The 16,149-nt window shown below is 43.1% G+C and overlaps 2 protein-coding genes and 1 long non-coding RNA gene across 5 annotated transcripts; 2 read left to right on the top strand and 1 right to left on the bottom strand.

Annotated features, from left to right (window-relative positions):
- Positions 1–474: 474 nt before the first annotated feature.
- LOC116041947 (WD repeat and coiled coil containing) lies at positions 475–5,386 on the bottom strand. 3 transcript variants are annotated; one of them, XM_031288028.2, is made up of 4 exons: positions 5,078–5,365; positions 2,318–4,220; positions 1,850–1,970; positions 475–903 (listed from the first exon to the last, which is right to left on the bottom strand). In XM_031288028.2, the coding sequence occupies exons 2-4, from the start codon at positions 4,217–4,219 to the stop codon at positions 710–712; spliced, it is 2,217 nt and encodes a 738-aa protein (XP_031143888.1). In that variant the 5' UTR covers position 4,220; positions 5,078–5,365; the 3' UTR covers positions 475–709. The 3 variants fall into 3 exon arrangements, with proteins under 3 accessions (XP_031143888.1, XP_035851104.1, XP_031143889.1); XM_035995211.1 differs by lacking the exon at positions 1,850–1,970 and having other exon boundaries at positions 5,078–5,386; XM_031288029.2 differs by lacking the exon at positions 5,078–5,365 and having other exon boundaries at positions 2,318–4,680.
- Positions 5,387–5,456: 70 nt separating this feature from the next.
- fkbp1b (FKBP prolyl isomerase 1B) lies at positions 5,457–16,073 on the top strand. The gene is made up of 4 exons (XM_031288031.2): positions 5,457–5,747; positions 6,436–6,483; positions 13,686–13,798; positions 15,268–16,073. The coding sequence occupies exons 1-4, from the start codon at positions 5,711–5,713 to the stop codon at positions 15,394–15,396; spliced, it is 327 nt and encodes a 108-aa protein (XP_031143891.1). The 5' UTR covers positions 5,457–5,710; the 3' UTR covers positions 15,397–16,073.
- On the top strand, positions 12,056–13,679 carry LOC116041950. The gene is made up of 3 exons (XR_004103063.2): positions 12,056–12,524; positions 12,696–12,700; positions 13,570–13,679. It is a non-coding gene; the product is annotated as an uncharacterized LOC116041950 (long non-coding RNA).
- Positions 16,074–16,149: the final 76 nt, after the last annotated feature.

The raw sequence follows: 16,149 nt of genomic DNA, 5'->3' as shown, positions 1-16,149 counted from the left end.
TTGCCTTGATTTTCCCACTTCATACCAATCTTAAACCGCTGTGTTTAATTTGCCAAATGGCAATTGCTGTATGCAAGGTTGCTAATACCAGGCGCCATCACAAGTTGTATATTAATTGGCCCCTGGCCTTGTGTTTTTTTTTGCAAAAGTGGCCCCCGTGTGAAGCAAGTTGAGTGTCACTGCTGTATAGCAATGACAGGGAAGTTTCTGTTGAGTCCTGCCCCCTCTAGTGGTCAGTTGTGTTACTGAGCTTGGTAACATTATAAATATACAGTAGGAGAAAAAGTGCTTCAACATTTTATATGATTTTTATATAACAAAACGTTAAATTACACTTGAGTGTTACACATTCATTTTAGTTGGACTTTTCAGCATGAAAGAGCCAAAACAGAGATTCTATGGGTAACATTTAAATTTCATACACCTCATTTGGAATTAGGAAATTAAAGAAAAAACATTGATCGGTGCTCAAACTTCTTTCAGGTAAGCTTTCATTTCAAAGCAGCAACATGTAAACATCACATGTGAATAGGCAGCCCTTTTCAACTCACTACTGCTTTTCAATAAAAAAAATAATTTGACATACAACTGCATTAGTGAGACTCTACATGTTCGTGCCACATTCACTCTGCACTGCATACTTGGATCCACTCAAATGTATTTCAGTAAGAGGGTTATAACTGCATGAGTACATAAATGGAGGTGTGTGTTAATAGGCACTATATGAGGCCTCTGTCGTTGTGTTGGGGCCATGGCTGGGGATTGGACTGGATGGGACGGAGTTCTCCGGAGTCCGGAGGGCAGATTTCCGCTTCCCGTTCCGCACTGTAAGTTCCGCTTGGGACTTGAACGTCAGGGGCACAAAGCCGTCTGCATCGGCCACGAGTACAATCCACAACGGACCTGGAAAAATAACACAAGACTACTGGCATGAGCGTGGTTTTCTGTACATCTGAGATCTGTTTAATAATCGAATACAGTGTTAAACCACTGCAAAATGTAGTTTGTGATAGCTATTACTTGCTGCTTGTGTCTCAGTTTAGGACAGTATGTTGCTACAGCAACAAAACAATATGCTCATTAGTAGTAAGCTGCTTTTGTTTAAAACCTTGTAATCTGACCTAGGCCTTTAATCACTTCCAATTATAGTTTACGTACGGTATCAATGCTAAAAATTGTCGTCTAAAATTGTACAATAAAATCATTTATCAATTAGAATGCATTCTGAATGGGTAGCTTGAAGGTTTAAAAAAGATAACAATAGTAACTGCAGAGAGTTTGACTTGGACAACCTATCTATCGGATGACTAGGGATACCCATCATAAACGCTTGCTGAAAATACAGGCCAAAGTTCTAAGTGGTTTTAATTTATTAACCCTCTCACTCACACACTCTCTCTCACAACATGGTTAATCTCACAGGCAAGAAGAACGCGGCTTAGACGTACTGCTTTGTAGTGAAGACAAACCAATTCTAAGGTTTACACGGACTTATTCACATGTGAAACATAAATTAGCCAGTTATCTTGAGAAAGCCTGGGAGAAGAGGAAAAAAGCTCTTTACCGAGATGATCTGTATAGATGAGGATTTGTTGTTTGTATATACTGTTTGTGTGTGTGTGTGTGTATATATATTTGTATTCATGTATTTCTCCGAATGGTTTGTATATGCGACCGGAAAAAGACGTTTGCTAAATAAATTTGTGGTGTCTTGTAATCCCATGTGGGATGGGCCAAAATGTTTGCCTTGACGCAGAAATACAATTAAACTAATAAACTAACTAAAAAACTATACCAAACTCGGAAGTGCCGTTTCAAAGAATGGAGGCAAAAAAAAGACTGCACACACCATACATCATCTCCACAATGGTTAGGTTGAAGAGGTCTTGGAGGGCCCGCAGACACAGCTTCCCATCACACAGCAACACTGGCCTCCGCTCGTCAATGAACACATTTTCCGATAACTGCTTCTGAATTTGCACAAAGAGGGACAGAGTAAAGAAAAGAGTAACAGTCCGCGTCAGGAATAAATCAAAGAAGTCAAGCTAAGATGCTTTTATAACAGTTGATTATCTTAATCTGATACCTGATAACACACCATAGCTGTGTGTTTGTAACACATTAAACAGGTCCAGGTATTTCAGTTGTCTTATCCTTTAAGTGTAAATTCCCGCTGATTAAGCCGTTTAAGCCTCTCATGCAAAAGCTGCTCATGAAAGAGATCGTAGAAAGAAAGGGAATCTCCATCTCTCTAGGCAGGGTTGTTATCCCTGTCAGTTACAAATACACAGAGAAAATGTAATGAGTAAAACTGTACCTGACATGTGACATTGACATACGGGGGTTCACAGGCATTGGGGTAGACACTCGGGGCCTTCTTGCCATTCTGGGTAAAATCTCTGATTTCTGTCAGGCACTGCTGTACTTCTGCACAGCGCGTAAAAAGCCTCTCCATGTTGTGAACGAGCTGCTCCAGTGCACGCTCCTTGGCGGGGCCCAAAGTCTTTTCAGGCATAGGCAGCGTCGGGTCTGTGTGGAGCTTGTCCGAAGGCTCGTGACGAGGAGAGCTGGCCCGGCTGGAGTCCCTGCTGGCCTGGCCGGCCACCGCCAGACTGGTCATACGGTTGACATGGTCCATGTCGAAACTCTCCACGGTGATGGAGGATGCACTGGACGCTGCTCTGTCGGAGAAGTCCACAGAGCTGGTGACGGGGCTGGGCTCGCCGCTCCTCACCTCCTCCACCAGCTTACGCCTGTTGCTTGGTGAACGAAAAACTGCCCCTCCAGGTAACACCAAGTCCCTAATCCCTGGGCGCTCCCTTTCATCCTTAGATAGATGCTCCGAGTGCCTTCTAATCCCTGCGCAGAAATTAGAGTCATGGTTGTGAGCAGAGGGGGATGGTGGGATTGGAGTCTCTCCATCGGGCATCAGCTCTTTAGCTACGAGACGAAGAATATATTTATCTGTGTTAGAAGATGGGAGGAAGGCAGGGTCGTTGGACTTCTGTCTGCCCACCATTAGCAGCAGCATCTTGTCACTGAGGAAGCAGACTCCTTTGGGCCTCTCGTTTGTCTGCAGAGAGATCTGCTGAATGTTTGGCATGGCGGAGGCTGTGATGCAATACACGAGCACCATGTTACAGGTGTTGGAAGCCACTGCAACTGTGGAGCCACGTGGGTCAAAAGCCACAATGTCTGGAACCAAAATCCCTGGGATACTGACTTTGCGGCTGGTAGTGACTTTACGCTCATAGGTGACCAGGATGAGGTGTGAGGAGTCCTGGCCTGAGCCTGTCATAGTGTCTCTGCGACGCAGGTGAATCAGGGGGCTGGGGTCAGAGCGACGGTGCCTCGCCAGGAGGTGGGTGAGGTCTAGAGGGCCTGAGCTGGTGACGCTGGACCTATCTGATTCAAAAGATCTTCTTCTCGAGTCCGGAAAGTTGTCTTCTTCTGACATGACCATATGCGAGCCCTGGCTATGCAGGGACTCAGCATCTGACGGCATGTCGAATGCTATGCCGGCATTTAACCCACAGATTTTATCTAGAGGCAGCTCTGTAGCTACAGCTACCTGAGCGTCCCCCGTGGCCTCGATGGCACAGATGTAGCCTCCCACATCAAAGATGGGGCAGAAGGAGCAGGCCGCCAGACTCTTCTGGATGTCATTCCAGATGTAAGAGTGAAGAGAACTTCCTATAGCCACCACCAGACGTGTACCATCTTTAGTCCAGCATGCACAGTGGATAAGTCCACTACCTTTGACGTCCGCTTTGATTCTCCTGTTGTCCACCCTGACGGAAAACAGCACAGAAGTGTCCCTCTTGGTCAGCAGAGCCAGGATGTCCAGTTTAGGATGCCAAACACAGCCTTGGGAGAGCAAGGGGAAAGGCTCGCTCATCTCACAAGTCTGAGTGCACAGCAGCTTGTTCTGCTCAAGCGCACTGAGCTGCAGTTGCCACACAGTGACATGTTTCTTGTGCTGAACAGCCAGCAAGGCCGGTGAGTCAGAGCAGCACAGCGGGCCCCAGTAGAGACCGAAGACATGCTCAAACTGCCCGATAACGTTTGTGTCCCCAAAATTCACCTCACCATTGATGAAGAAGAGAGTTGTCAGGCAGACCTGCCTGCCGTCCGTCCATGCTATCCCATGCACAGGGTGGACGGCTTGGTGTAGAGTGTTAAGACCTGTCCGAAGCAGCTTTGCCTTACCAAGATCCATCCTTGCAGGTATGAAGGAGCGAAAGAGAGAAAAAAAATATGACTCAGAAAGTTTACATTGATGACAGAGACCTGTATATGGTCTAGTCCTGCACAAGAGTAGCTATTGTTGCCTATGCCTAGGCTATACCTATGCAGATCAAGAATAGCAAAAGCCTGTCGTGTCTCCTTCCAAGTACATGCCTTAATCCCCTCTGGCTGAGCCAGGCAACACTTAGCTGCTTACGCCTGAATGACCTTAACAACTACTGGTCCTCTTAGGACAGGTCAGGGCATTAACAAAACTATGTGTTGAGTAGGAGTGTCTTATCACACCATTTTGTCTTTTAGATGTGGTGAAACTGCCATGATCGAAATTAGGTGTGCAAGTTACAAATCTTTCATAATTGACATTTTTATTACTGGAGCATTACCTTGAATATGAAAATCAGAATATAACAACTGTACGAGCGTTAAAATATAACTAAATACTACCTTACTTAAGCAAAGTTGGTATACGTACAGTTTAGTGTCCCAAATTCCCCATACAATGTCCTTAATTAATTATGAACCTGATAAACCACCTGTGCTACCCTACCCCTACCCCTACCCTTAACCTGTCTCAAATAAGACCCTCGTCATTTGGGACACTCAGATTTTGGAAAATAATTTGTGACACTAAACTGCACGTAAGCCAGAAAGGTTATCACATATATGGTTAAAATGAGAAGGTTATAAACTTAGCCCCCATTATGAGACGCAGAAGTTTTCTAATTCATCCTCATAATGCATATTTAGTCAACCTTTAGCTATGTGTAGCAAGCTAACTAATAATTAAAGTAAAATTCCACACAAACATGTAATTTTACTCTACGAATACCTTATAAAACCACAAGCATCTCGTGTGGAATCCGTGTTAAATATAGAAATTGAGTTTCTCGTCCATAAAATCACGTTTTGCCGGGTCGAAATGTGTCTGAAATGTTCGTTTCAAATTGACTCGGAAGCTAAATTAACGTTAACGTTGTCGGTGCATTATGGGATATGTAGTTGAGTTATAGCCGTCTTGTGTTGGCTGTGTTTGCCACTTTGTTTACCCATATCCCCACTCGAGGGCGCTGCGTTGTGTGTATTCTATGGATGTGAAAATACTGGGAACTAAAACGAGTGAAATATTCACTATAAAAAATGTATTCAACCAGTAAATTAAAAAAAATGCGCAAGACAACGGTTGATATTTACTCTTAGCACACCCACCGTGTGGCGCAAGTATTTGACAAGGTTGAAGACGACGTACGTAGTGTAGTTGAAGATCTCGACGCTGTCTCGCTACAAACTAGAAAATATCTTGGCTGTCCCACGGTTGGCTGCAGCTACGGGTCCGTAGTGGTCGGTGAATGCATGGTTTCCCCCGATATACCCCGACTTGTAGCTGCAAAACGGGTAACATTGGCTGTCGAAACGGCTTTGTAGTTCTCTATGTTTCAGAGCTATTTTTTTAAGTAGTACAACCATGGGCGTGGAAGTCGAGACAATATCTCCCGGTGATGGTGAGTGAATTTATCCGCTTGTGTGTGCTTCGATGGCTGGGGTTGTGGTGTATAGGGGCTTGGTGGTTCCCCACAATGTCTTTCAAATCTTGTTAAATCGTCAACATAATTTACATAAAATATCATGTTCAGTGTTCGACGATGGATGGTAATTTCCTCGTCAGATAGGTAGCAACTAACAGTTGTATTCGGGATATATAAGGGGTATGTAAAGCCAATTTTTCACTGTTATTCATCATCACTGACGCATGCACAGTTTTTCTCGAACTCTCCATACGTAACGTTACAGTTAAACGGGTTACCTTGGCAAGCTTTATCTGCATGTCTCTCTAAATTGAGAACTTGTTCACAAGGTAACTGAGATTTGACAGCCAGAATAAAGATATTGTCAAGTTGTCTGGCAAGACTCCTCAAGACTTATGTATCTCTGTAAAACAAATAACAGATGTATAGGCATTTGATTGCCCTGGAAAAAGAAGCCTCCAGGCTAAGGTTTCAAAATGACAAGGATACTAACAGACGCATATCTGACTTCAATATGTCAGCAGGCATAATATAGGGAGGGTATGGCATTCCTGCCAGGAACACCTCACCAGACTTGACCCAGTCATGGTCTACAAGATAAGCCTGACAGATTGTGAGGTGTACACACAAAAGCCTAACCATTGTTTCTCTCTCTTCTCAACAGGAAGAACATTTCCAAAGAAAGGCCAGACATGTGTTGTTCATTACATAGGTATCTGACCCTTTCTTTGAAATTTGGCAATCATGGAGCCGTCTTTCCTGTCTCCTTGTTGAGAGAGGAAATGTGTGCCTGCCTGTGTGCGTGTGTGTGTGTGTGTGTGTGTGTGTGTGTGCTTTTGACAATTCAGTTTGCAGCCCAGCTCTCACAGTGTACACAGTCTGCGAGACATGTATGCACCTGTGTGTCGCTTAAAGTTTCAAAGATAGGGTGGAGCTGCCACCACACCCACACAATATTATTTTTCTTTTGTTTTGAAGGAGAAATTTGATGTCTTGTGGTGTCAATGCCATTTTACAGACTGTTGAAACTTGCACCATGCACATAGACTGTGACACACACACACGCACACACACACACACACACACACACACACACACACACACACACACACACACACACACACACACACACACACACACACATACATACAAACACACATGCCCTTTTTTTTCTCCCTGTTTGTCTCCTGTCAGATTGCCCAGTTTTGAGGTGGGGCAGTAAGACGCTGAGACGTTTGGGGAATAAATTTGGGTTATTCTGTGCCCCGGGGTTGGCAGTCCAGACAACTAGGTCAGACAGAAAGTAAACAAAACCTAGTTCACAGTCATCAGTCTGTCTGATTATCAGTGTTATTACATGGCTATAACAGTTATTGCACACTCCCTCGTTTTGGCTCTGTTGTAAACAGGTTTGATTGTGTGTGAGTATCGTTGTGTTGTCTGTGAATGTGTTTGCATGCAAGTATTAGTCTTTAGCCAATTATTGCTTGTCCCTCGTGCCGGGGATTTTCCGTCCATTTAAAATGGATTCACATGGTTGTCTTAATCTATTACAATATGGCGGCACTGACTTTTTAAAAAAAATAGTATTTAGTTTAATAGAAGATTCTCCGCTTTGTTTGACTTGTCTGTGTGTGTTTGTGTGTGTGTGTGTGTGTGTGTGTGTGTGTGTGTGTGTGTGTGTGCATGTGAGTGAATAGTCAGGCCAACTCTGGATAACAAATGTGTTCTATTTAGAACAGTGGAAAAAGTAACCTGATTTCACTTTGGGCCTGCTCTCTGCAGAGATACAGTACGTGAGGGTTTGGTAGTCACTCGCTTAGTACATTAGCAAAAGCAGATAATGAGTTTTAGTCTCCATCTGCACCTCAACCCTACTCTTAAGGTTATACTTATTGTGGACCCTGTGCTCCATTGTCACAATCACATCATGAAATGCGTTCTTTTAAAGGCAGTGCTGCACACCAAATGAAAATAAGACCTCAGTGTTGAACACAAGCCAGGAGATTATCTGAAGAATGTTGTTTTCTTAGAAGAAATTAGAGCATTTGTATTGTAATAAGTAGTGTTAGACACAGAAAGGCTTGTATGCAGTGCACATGTAAGCAAGTTTCATACCATATACTGATGCATTAAAGAGGTATTGCTCACTTTATTTTGATTTCATTCACATGTGTTGTGTGTAGTTTAACAGGCAAAAAGTAATCCTAGAACACACACAGATTAAATATCTTTATATTTTGGGAAATCCCTATTAATTGGTATTAACTGTTCAGCCAGTGTGCGTTAGTTATCCAGGAATTCGTATGAAAGCTAAACTAATGAGGATTTAAGATTACATAAATAACTTTTTGGGTCAGTAGGCTGTAATAAAGACAGACAGTTACCCACATTTGTTTTATTTTAAAAACTCAAATACGAGATTAGAGCCATATCTGATATAGAGATAGTCCTGGTAATAGAGGTTAGCTGTAGATCTGGGGCATAGGCCTGTCCAAGTCATCCAGCTGGCTGTTCGTGCAAAACCACAGACTTCACCCTCCACTGCACCCTGCACTGGTGTTAGTTTTCCAGATAGCAGAGCTAAGAGTAACAGTAAGAGAGGGAGAGAGTGATTTCCCAGTACATAATGAGATTGGAAACCACTCCTGTTTCAGCATTTACCATTAGGGAGCCTCATTCTCACAGAGACTGTCTCTCACTCGCTCGCTGCTATTCCTTTTTAATCCTCACTTTCACCTTTGGGATTTTAAACATGCAGACACACACATGCCAGAGCACATAGACACACAGATATGTGAGTGACCCCCCCCCCCCCCCCCCCCCTTCTGACTCTAGTGAGAGTTGTGGTTGCCCAAATTAGCAGAGTGCTCATTGCCACGAGGCAGGTAAGGGGCTCTGGCTTGGACAAAAATAATTAGAAAAGCTGCCCACTCTTTCACACTCATTCTTGTTTCTGTCATGCCTGACTGCCAGTCTGTTCACAGAGCAGCCGCTCTATCAGCAGCACATCTCAGAGCAGGGTTGCAAAGACAAGCAGTCTGGTGTGTAAATGTACATGACTGGCAAAAAATGGTAAAGTGCCTGATTCGAGGGCAGATCATATATATGAAGAGCTGTTAGGGGCTCAGAGGCTTCCGTCCCCTGTTTGTGCGCAAAGCTGAGCAGGCAGTCCTGCAATCACAAGCTGATTTCTCTGTCAGGCTCTCACTGGAGGAAGGAAATGAAAGTAGATCTGATATTAGTCATTATGAAGAAATCTACAGCAGCCTGTGGGTTTCCGTGATCGATGAAGTTTGGCACTAGGCTGTGATGATAAACAGCCTCGTCTCTACTGACAAGACGCATGAGCTTTGGGAGCAACAGGCTTATCAGATATGATGTCATGCCTAAATGTGAACGTCATTCCTTACCATGTTTGAGCTCCAGACTTCACCACGAAACATGCTGAAGCGGAGTCCTAATGGCCCTTGGTGTGGGACACAGAAATAGATAGAGACTGAAACACAGGGTTGTATGTCAGGGGATGCCAAACTCGCCTTTCAAGGAGAATGTTGTGATTGAATGTCGTGGGAAGTGTTCAATCCAGACATTGTTGAGTTACAGAAAGCAAGAAAAGAGTTGAGAGTTTGACTTTTAACAGCTTGTATTTTGATAGAGTAGGCACAAGATCTTCTTGCAGTGCCCCGACAGAAAAGATGGGAGAGGGATTTGAGGAGAAATATTACAGCAGTGTTATAGCACGTTAGTAATTATGCAGCAAACTGGTCCACTGACGAACCAGGACACTCCATATCTTGTCCAGAATGGACTCTTGTTTGGCATCTATAATGATAGGATTAGAATACGTTTTAAGCCACTGCTGAGGATCATTTTCAGGGTGGTGCAGCAGTGAATTTGCTATTTATTGTTTTTTTTTCTGAAAAAAATCCTAATTACCTACTCCCAGTTTCTCACACTCGATATATTAACGAAGCATGTGCAAGATTTTATTCTTTCCATTGAGACATGCGTGCTCGCAGCTGTGAAACGCGGCAACACATATAAGTTTGTCGTCGACGGATAGCTTTACGTGCATCTCATTTCATCCACACTTGGGCCAAGGGGGGGTTGTTGTTGTGCTGGCCACCGTCCTAGATGGGGGTGAGACAAGATACAGTAAACTGAGTAAAAATAACCCCACCCCTGTGGGCCACAGATTTTTGCAGATCTAGCCAGAGCATTACCAAGTGCAAGCCTTTTTATGAGGAGAGAGTCTGGGAGTCGGCCTCGGGAAGGGACTGCGTTATTTTTGCAGAGACCCCACCCGTGCTTAGCTGTTCAAAGAGTGATAACGGAGCACTGATACAAGGGCGGTGTAGAAGTAGTTTTGGATGTTTTTGCTTTGCTGCAAGATACAGTCTGACAGCCATGAGCCATGTTTAGCCTTGCTGTCTTTATATACTGTATATATTGTAGCAAGAATTGAAAGTAGCATAAAACATTACGCAATGCGTCACCATGCTGTAACTCTGCTGTGAATCGTCATCTCTCTTTAGAGCAATACTGCTTTATATTTGCTTCCGCAGGAAACAATGAGCTTGTGGTGGTTTCTTCATTGTTTTTTTTTATTTCCCTTTTTCAATCTGGTTGTAGCCAATTGCCAGTGTGTACCACAGTCCCTGTTGCTGGTAACCCCTCTGCTGGCTGCTGTTGCAGCCTCCTCCAATACGATTGGCGTAACATGGAGGAGCCTTTACAATAGCGTGTAACGTTTTCTGGGGTAGGCTTTTACACCAGCAGTCTCTGAGCAGACAGCCACAACCAACCAGTAGGACTAATAAGTGCAACGCTCAGGATATGATCCCTCACTGGCTCCCCACCTGTGGACGTTGCCTATCTGTGTTTCCTTGCAAGTTGCAGCCACCACTGCCAGAAACTGAATCCGCTATTCTGCAGTTGACGCAAGAAGGTTTTGCCTCTCTGCTACTCGAATGCCCTGCAGCAGGTGGTATTCGCCTTGGTGTGTGCACTCAATCACTCCACGGTTGGACCGAGCCCAATCCAATGTTGGACCTACTAAGTTTAGAGGGAATGAAACGGAAGAAGCAGTACAGTACCAACATTCATATGACTAGATGACTTCAGTGAGCACACAACTTTAAATGCCAAGTATTCACACTTGTTGAATTACGACAGAGGAAGATAAATCAAAGGACAATTACAGGGCAACCTCCAAAAAATGCCAAGTGGATGTTGTGGAAAGTTTTAGCTTGAAGCTACTTTGACTCACTGCTGCATGACTGTAAAACAAAAAAAAAAAAAGTTAATCATCCATATTAGGGTTGGGCCATATGGATAAAATCTTCAATCATAGTGTATGTCATTGTATCGCCTACAGTTAGATATCGCTTGTTCCTCAAAGATACGTTCGTGCAAAGAAAATAAACTGTCTTGTTGACTTGCTCTCTCGGACGTCGAAGAGGGTCAGAAAGTTCACTTGAGTTATCAGAGTAACACAACATCGCTTCAAATGGCAGCTTGGATTCCCTCAAGTGAAAGTGGCAAGGGGAAGTCAGGGAGGGCATGTTAAAGTGCCCATATTATGAATAAAATCACTTTTTCTGGGATTTGGGGTGTTATGTTGTGTCTCTGGTGCTTCCACACACATACAAACTTTGAAAAAAATCCACCCATGCTGTTTAGAGTGAGATACGGTTTCTGAATGTGTCCTGCCTTCAGTCTCTGGGTGAGCTGTTCAAAATCGGCACGGCTTGTGATGTCACAAGCCGAAACGAGCAGGCTAACCGCAAACATTAGCTCGTAGTGTTAGCGTTAGCATGCTAATGCTAGCATGCTAACGCTAGCATGCTACCTCATTCTCAATAGCAAAGCACTGCTACAACACACACAAGTTCACCATAATCTACAAAAGAACTACTTACATGTGCACCCTCATTTAGAAGTCTCCCAGCTAATCCTGCCTTGTAACTGACCGAGGTTGTAGAAACAGCCTTTCTTTTACTGTCTATGGAGCTAGCTAGCTGACATGATCTACATCTGAGCTACTGCGCATGTGCAAGTGCAATCAAAGATAGTCCAGAAGAAGAAGAAGAAGAAACGAGGTCTCACTCCGTAGCTAAAACAGAGACCAGCTGAAAAGAGGATCTGCAGCAGTGAGAGAGAGCGGTGCAGTACAACAAAAATATGGTGTTTTTTGAAAATTAAACCATGTAAACCTATTCTGGTACAACCTTAAAATACAATTATGAACCTGAAAATGAGCATAATATGGATGCTTTAAAATGACTGACGAAGTGGGGCCAGTGCCTTTAGTAGTGTTTAATGGCCCCAGTGTTATTATCATGTCTGAATGGTCAGTCAGTGTTCTGAAGGAGTGCAGTCCTGCACCGCTGCGCCTTTTGTTACCCTCTTTTCCCTGTGGTCTAGATACAGGCAAGGCATGGCCTAGTTAACTTTAAAAATAATCCACTAAACCAGGCCAATGCTTCCTGATTCACATTCCCTTTGTTCATTTGCGTAATTGAAACAGACCCAAGATCCTGATAAGAAGCAGCGCCAGAATAATTCCTCAGACTGGAGCCAAAATGACTTCATTCCTTTGATCTTAAAATGCCTCTTACCGAAAACATTAGCTACTGAGGAAAGGGTGTGCATTGATCTGGCATCACACTGTGATAAGTGACCATAATGAATTAAGATTAGGTACAGTACTATTACTAGCATTTAGCTATAGAGATGTGAAAAAAACTAGTGATTAAAAGGACAATTCCGGCGCAAAACAAACCTAGGGGTTAATAACAGATGTGTACCCACTCTGTCGTTCTCCGAGACATGTTTTTATGCTAATTGAATGTGTTTATAGCTTGAAACAAGCTAGCGTGGACCACTGATTAGCTTACAACGCTAGTATTCGGGGCACAGGGAAAGTAAAAACAAATCGCTATTTTGTACCACTAAAAAGGCTCAAAATATCACCAAACTTCAACAGTAGCATAATGAGGGTCCCTAAATGTTAACTGAAGCATTGAGAACTTGTGTACAGACAGTTTATTGAAAAGATAGATTATAAAGACACTCGCGTTCATGTTTACATGCCGCCGCCGTCTTGAAAACCAGTCATGACTTACATCTGCCGCTGCAAACTAAAATCCAAAGCAATTTGCTCAATATATCTGAAATAATCGCACTCTGCATAACTTGTCTAGTGTACTTACTCAGTGGATAACTGTCCATCTGGTCCCTCTGGTCTGGGTCGCCGTCTCCAATTTATTTTCGGGACATGGAAAACAGTTTCAAGTACAGCCATGTTTATCAGAGAGGGGAAATCTTCAGACTGTACAAAACACTGTGTCTCTTGGGTGTCGCGACGCAGCAGGTCCCACTCCGTGCAACACAGACACTCCTGTTCGGTGGCCAAAACTTCACAATGTCCGCAGGTACACCACCAGTTTCCCGAAGTACGAGGCTGTGTTGCGGCATTGACTACCGGTAGCTCTCTCTCACTTACAAAGTTCTCAATGCTTCAGTTAACATTTAGGGACCCTCATTATGCTACCGTTGAAGTTTGGTGATATTTTGAGCCTTTTTAGTGGTATAAATAGCGATTTGTTTTTACTTTCCCTGTGCCCCGAATATTAGCATTGTAAGCTAATCAGTGGTCCGCGCTAGCTTCTTTCAAGCTACAAACACATTCGATTAGCATGAAAACATGTCCCAGAGAGCGATCGAGTGGGTACACATCTGTTAAAAATCGCTAGGTTTGTTTTGCGCTGGAATTGTCCTTTAAGTAAGTAAGTAAGTAAAAATAAGTGTGTGCTTGGACCTTATTTTGTATCACATGATCATGGGTAGCTTCTTAACCAGATGCTTTACTACTCTCTGAATGTTGTTAATGTCATTTCTCTGTGGCAGGTATGCTGCAGAATGGGAAGAAGTTTGACTCTTCCCGAGACAGGAACAAGCCCTTTAAGTTCAAGATTGGACGGAGTGAGGTCATTAGGGGCTGGGAGGAAGGAGTAGCACAGGTAAGAGGGAAAGCTAAGGCAGATTGAATTCAATGGCTGATTACTACTATTATTGTATATGTTTGATGTTTAAATGGATCGTACCTACCAGTTGGTTACTGCTGTCATTCTTGTCAAACTTGTAGTGTTCTGTAATAATGCATGAAAAGGAGACATCTGAGACTGAAGGGTCAGCGAGAATTTGCTAAACAGCACCAGCATGTTTAAAGTGATACTCTTCTCAAAACTACAAACTTTTTTACACCACATTTGATGCGTATATAGGGGTATGACATGGTATAGGCTTTGGTTGGGTATCACTTTATTGTAAGAAACTACCAAACTTTATCCTTTTCGCAATGTCTGTGTTTCCTTATTGTCCGTCGTTGGAGTTTAAAGTGATGGTTCGGAGTAATTTCACCCTAGGCTGCTTTGCACCTTGACCTCCAGCCAAACAATCCCCCATAAGCTTTTTTTCCCTTGTTATAACGTTGGTCGAGTTAGCGTTATCAGCTGGTTAGCTTATGCAGGCGCTAATGGATCCACGTTTGTATCTCGTAAATTACTCCACTAATAATGCCCGGAATGATACCAAACTTCTACAGTAGTACAAATAGTTTTTGTACTTATAAAACGAGGCATTAGAAAGTTTGTAACTACAACAGAAGTACATTTAAATAACACTTGCCTGATGGAAACTCCTCTCGGCTGCTACCGTGCGAGATCCCGCAGGATCACGCACAGAGCACATCTATTGCTTTTAAACCGCAGCCGGGATATATACAACTGTGTGGCATCTTGTCCTATCGCCTCATGCTACAGTAGCTGCTTCTGCTATTCACTCGCTTCTTGATTCTTCTTTACCAGTAGTCTCTTCCTGCAATAAATGTGCTCTGTGCGTGATCTTGCGGGATTTCGCGTGGTAGCAGCCGAGAGGAGTTTCCATCAGGCAAGTGTTATTTAAATATACTTCTGGTGTAGTTACAAACTTTCTAATGCCTTGTTTTATAAGTACAGAAACTATTTGTACTACTGCAGAAGTTTGGTATCATTCCGGGCATTATTAGTGGGGTAATTTACGAGATACAAACGTGGATCCATTAGCGCCTGCATAAGCTAACCAGCTGATAACGCTAACTTGACCAACATTATAACAAGGGAAAAAAAGCTTATGGGGGGTTGTTTGGCTCGAGGTCAAGGTGCAAAGCAGCCTAGGGTGAAATTACTCCGAACCATCACTTTAAATGTCTAGTGACAGGAATGTGTAAATGTTTGGCTATCATGTTTCACCCAAACAAAAACTGGGCTTGAAATTGCATTGTCATTTATAAAACAAAACAGTGTTAGCTATGATGCATTTCCTCTCAGAATTTTATACTCTTGTATACTGAAATGAACAGAAACCAGTGGTGTGTAGGGCTTTTAAAACAGCATAAAAAAGAGCGTCAGCAGCATACTCAGTCATGTTTTCCTTTTCTCCTTTGCGTCAGATGAGCCTGGGCCAGAGGGCAAAAATCACCTGCACACCAGATATGGCTTATGGAGTGACAGGCCACCCTGGGGTCATCCCCCCGAACGCCACACTTATATTCGATGTGGAACTGCTCAAGCTGGAGTGATGCCTGAGGTTAAATACGAAGGGTGAAGCTTAATGAGGCTGAGTTTGTCACAACCTGTTTCTACAGGGAGACCATACTTGGCTGCTGCCTCCCACCATCCACCTACTCTTCTTTGATTTCTACAGTCTTCTTTAGTTCAATATTTAAACCTATCTACTGCTGCTTCGTTGCCATCTTGTCATAATAGATCCTGCGAGAAAGATTTCACATCATGCAAGACTTTTTCACTCACACCACAGTTTGGTTTCTGTTTGTTAGTCAGAGATGCTATTTAGTTTGATTGCATTTAAAGTTGTACATTTTGTTGAACCATGAGGAAATCATTCGTCATGGTAACAAGCCATACTACATTGCAATCAATACATATACTGCCTTACAGTTTCAACAACAGAGGACGGGTACTTATGTTGAAAGTACATCATTTCTGCTCTGTAACTTAACTGGGCATTATATACCACTGTCTGCATTGCCACTTTGATAAAGGTTTGTCCTGCTGAATGCTCTGAATGATGTTGCTATGTGTAGCATATTTTATATCCCTCATAAACATGTACTGCAAGTATACCCAATCAAATCTAACCCAATCCAATACTGTACAGAACTCTATGAGAGCCATTGCTACTATGACAGTTTATCGACCAACTCTTGAATAAAAATGGCATGTATTGTGTTGAGAAGTCTGTGTCCTGTGTGTGATTTGTGAGTGAGTGATTAAGTAATAATAGCAAGAATACAAAATGATTTACAGTATGT

Source organism: Sander lucioperca, chromosome 19, assembly GCF_008315115.2.
Source record: "Sander lucioperca isolate FBNREF2018 chromosome 19, SLUC_FBN_1.2, whole genome shotgun sequence".
NCBI classification, from domain to species: Eukaryota; Metazoa; Chordata; class Actinopteri; order Perciformes; family Percidae; genus Sander; species Sander lucioperca.
The sequence above is the reverse complement of the archived record's forward strand: the minus strand, read 5'-3'. Positions and strand labels throughout refer to the sequence as shown.

What these genes read in the sequence shown, in the direction of transcription:
- LOC116041947 (XM_031288028.2), bottom strand. Translation starts at nt 4,219, where the DNA reads ATGGATCTTGGTAAGGCAAAGCTGCTTCGGACAGGTCTTAACACTCTA. An exon ending in ATGTCAATGTCACATGTCAG is followed by an intron (nt 1,971 to 2,317) that starts GTACAGTTTTAC and finishes GTGCAAATTCAG; the next exon opens with AAGCAGTTATCGGAAAATGT. An exon ending in CATTGTGGAGATGATGTATG is followed by an intron (nt 904 to 1,849) that starts GTGTGTGCAGTC and finishes TTATTTTTCCAG; the next exon opens with GTCCGTTGTGGATTGTACTC.
- fkbp1b (XM_031288031.2), top strand. Translation starts at nt 5,711, where the DNA reads ATGGGCGTGGAAGTCGAGACAATATCTCCCGGTGATG. An exon ending in ATGTGTTGTTCATTACATAG is followed by an intron (nt 6,484 to 13,685) that starts GTATCTGACCCT and finishes TCTCTGTGGCAG; the next exon opens with GTATGCTGCAGAATGGGAAG. An exon ending in GGGAGGAAGGAGTAGCACAG is followed by an intron (nt 13,799 to 15,267) that starts GTAAGAGGGAAA and finishes CCTTTGCGTCAG; the next exon opens with ATGAGCCTGGGCCAGAGGGC.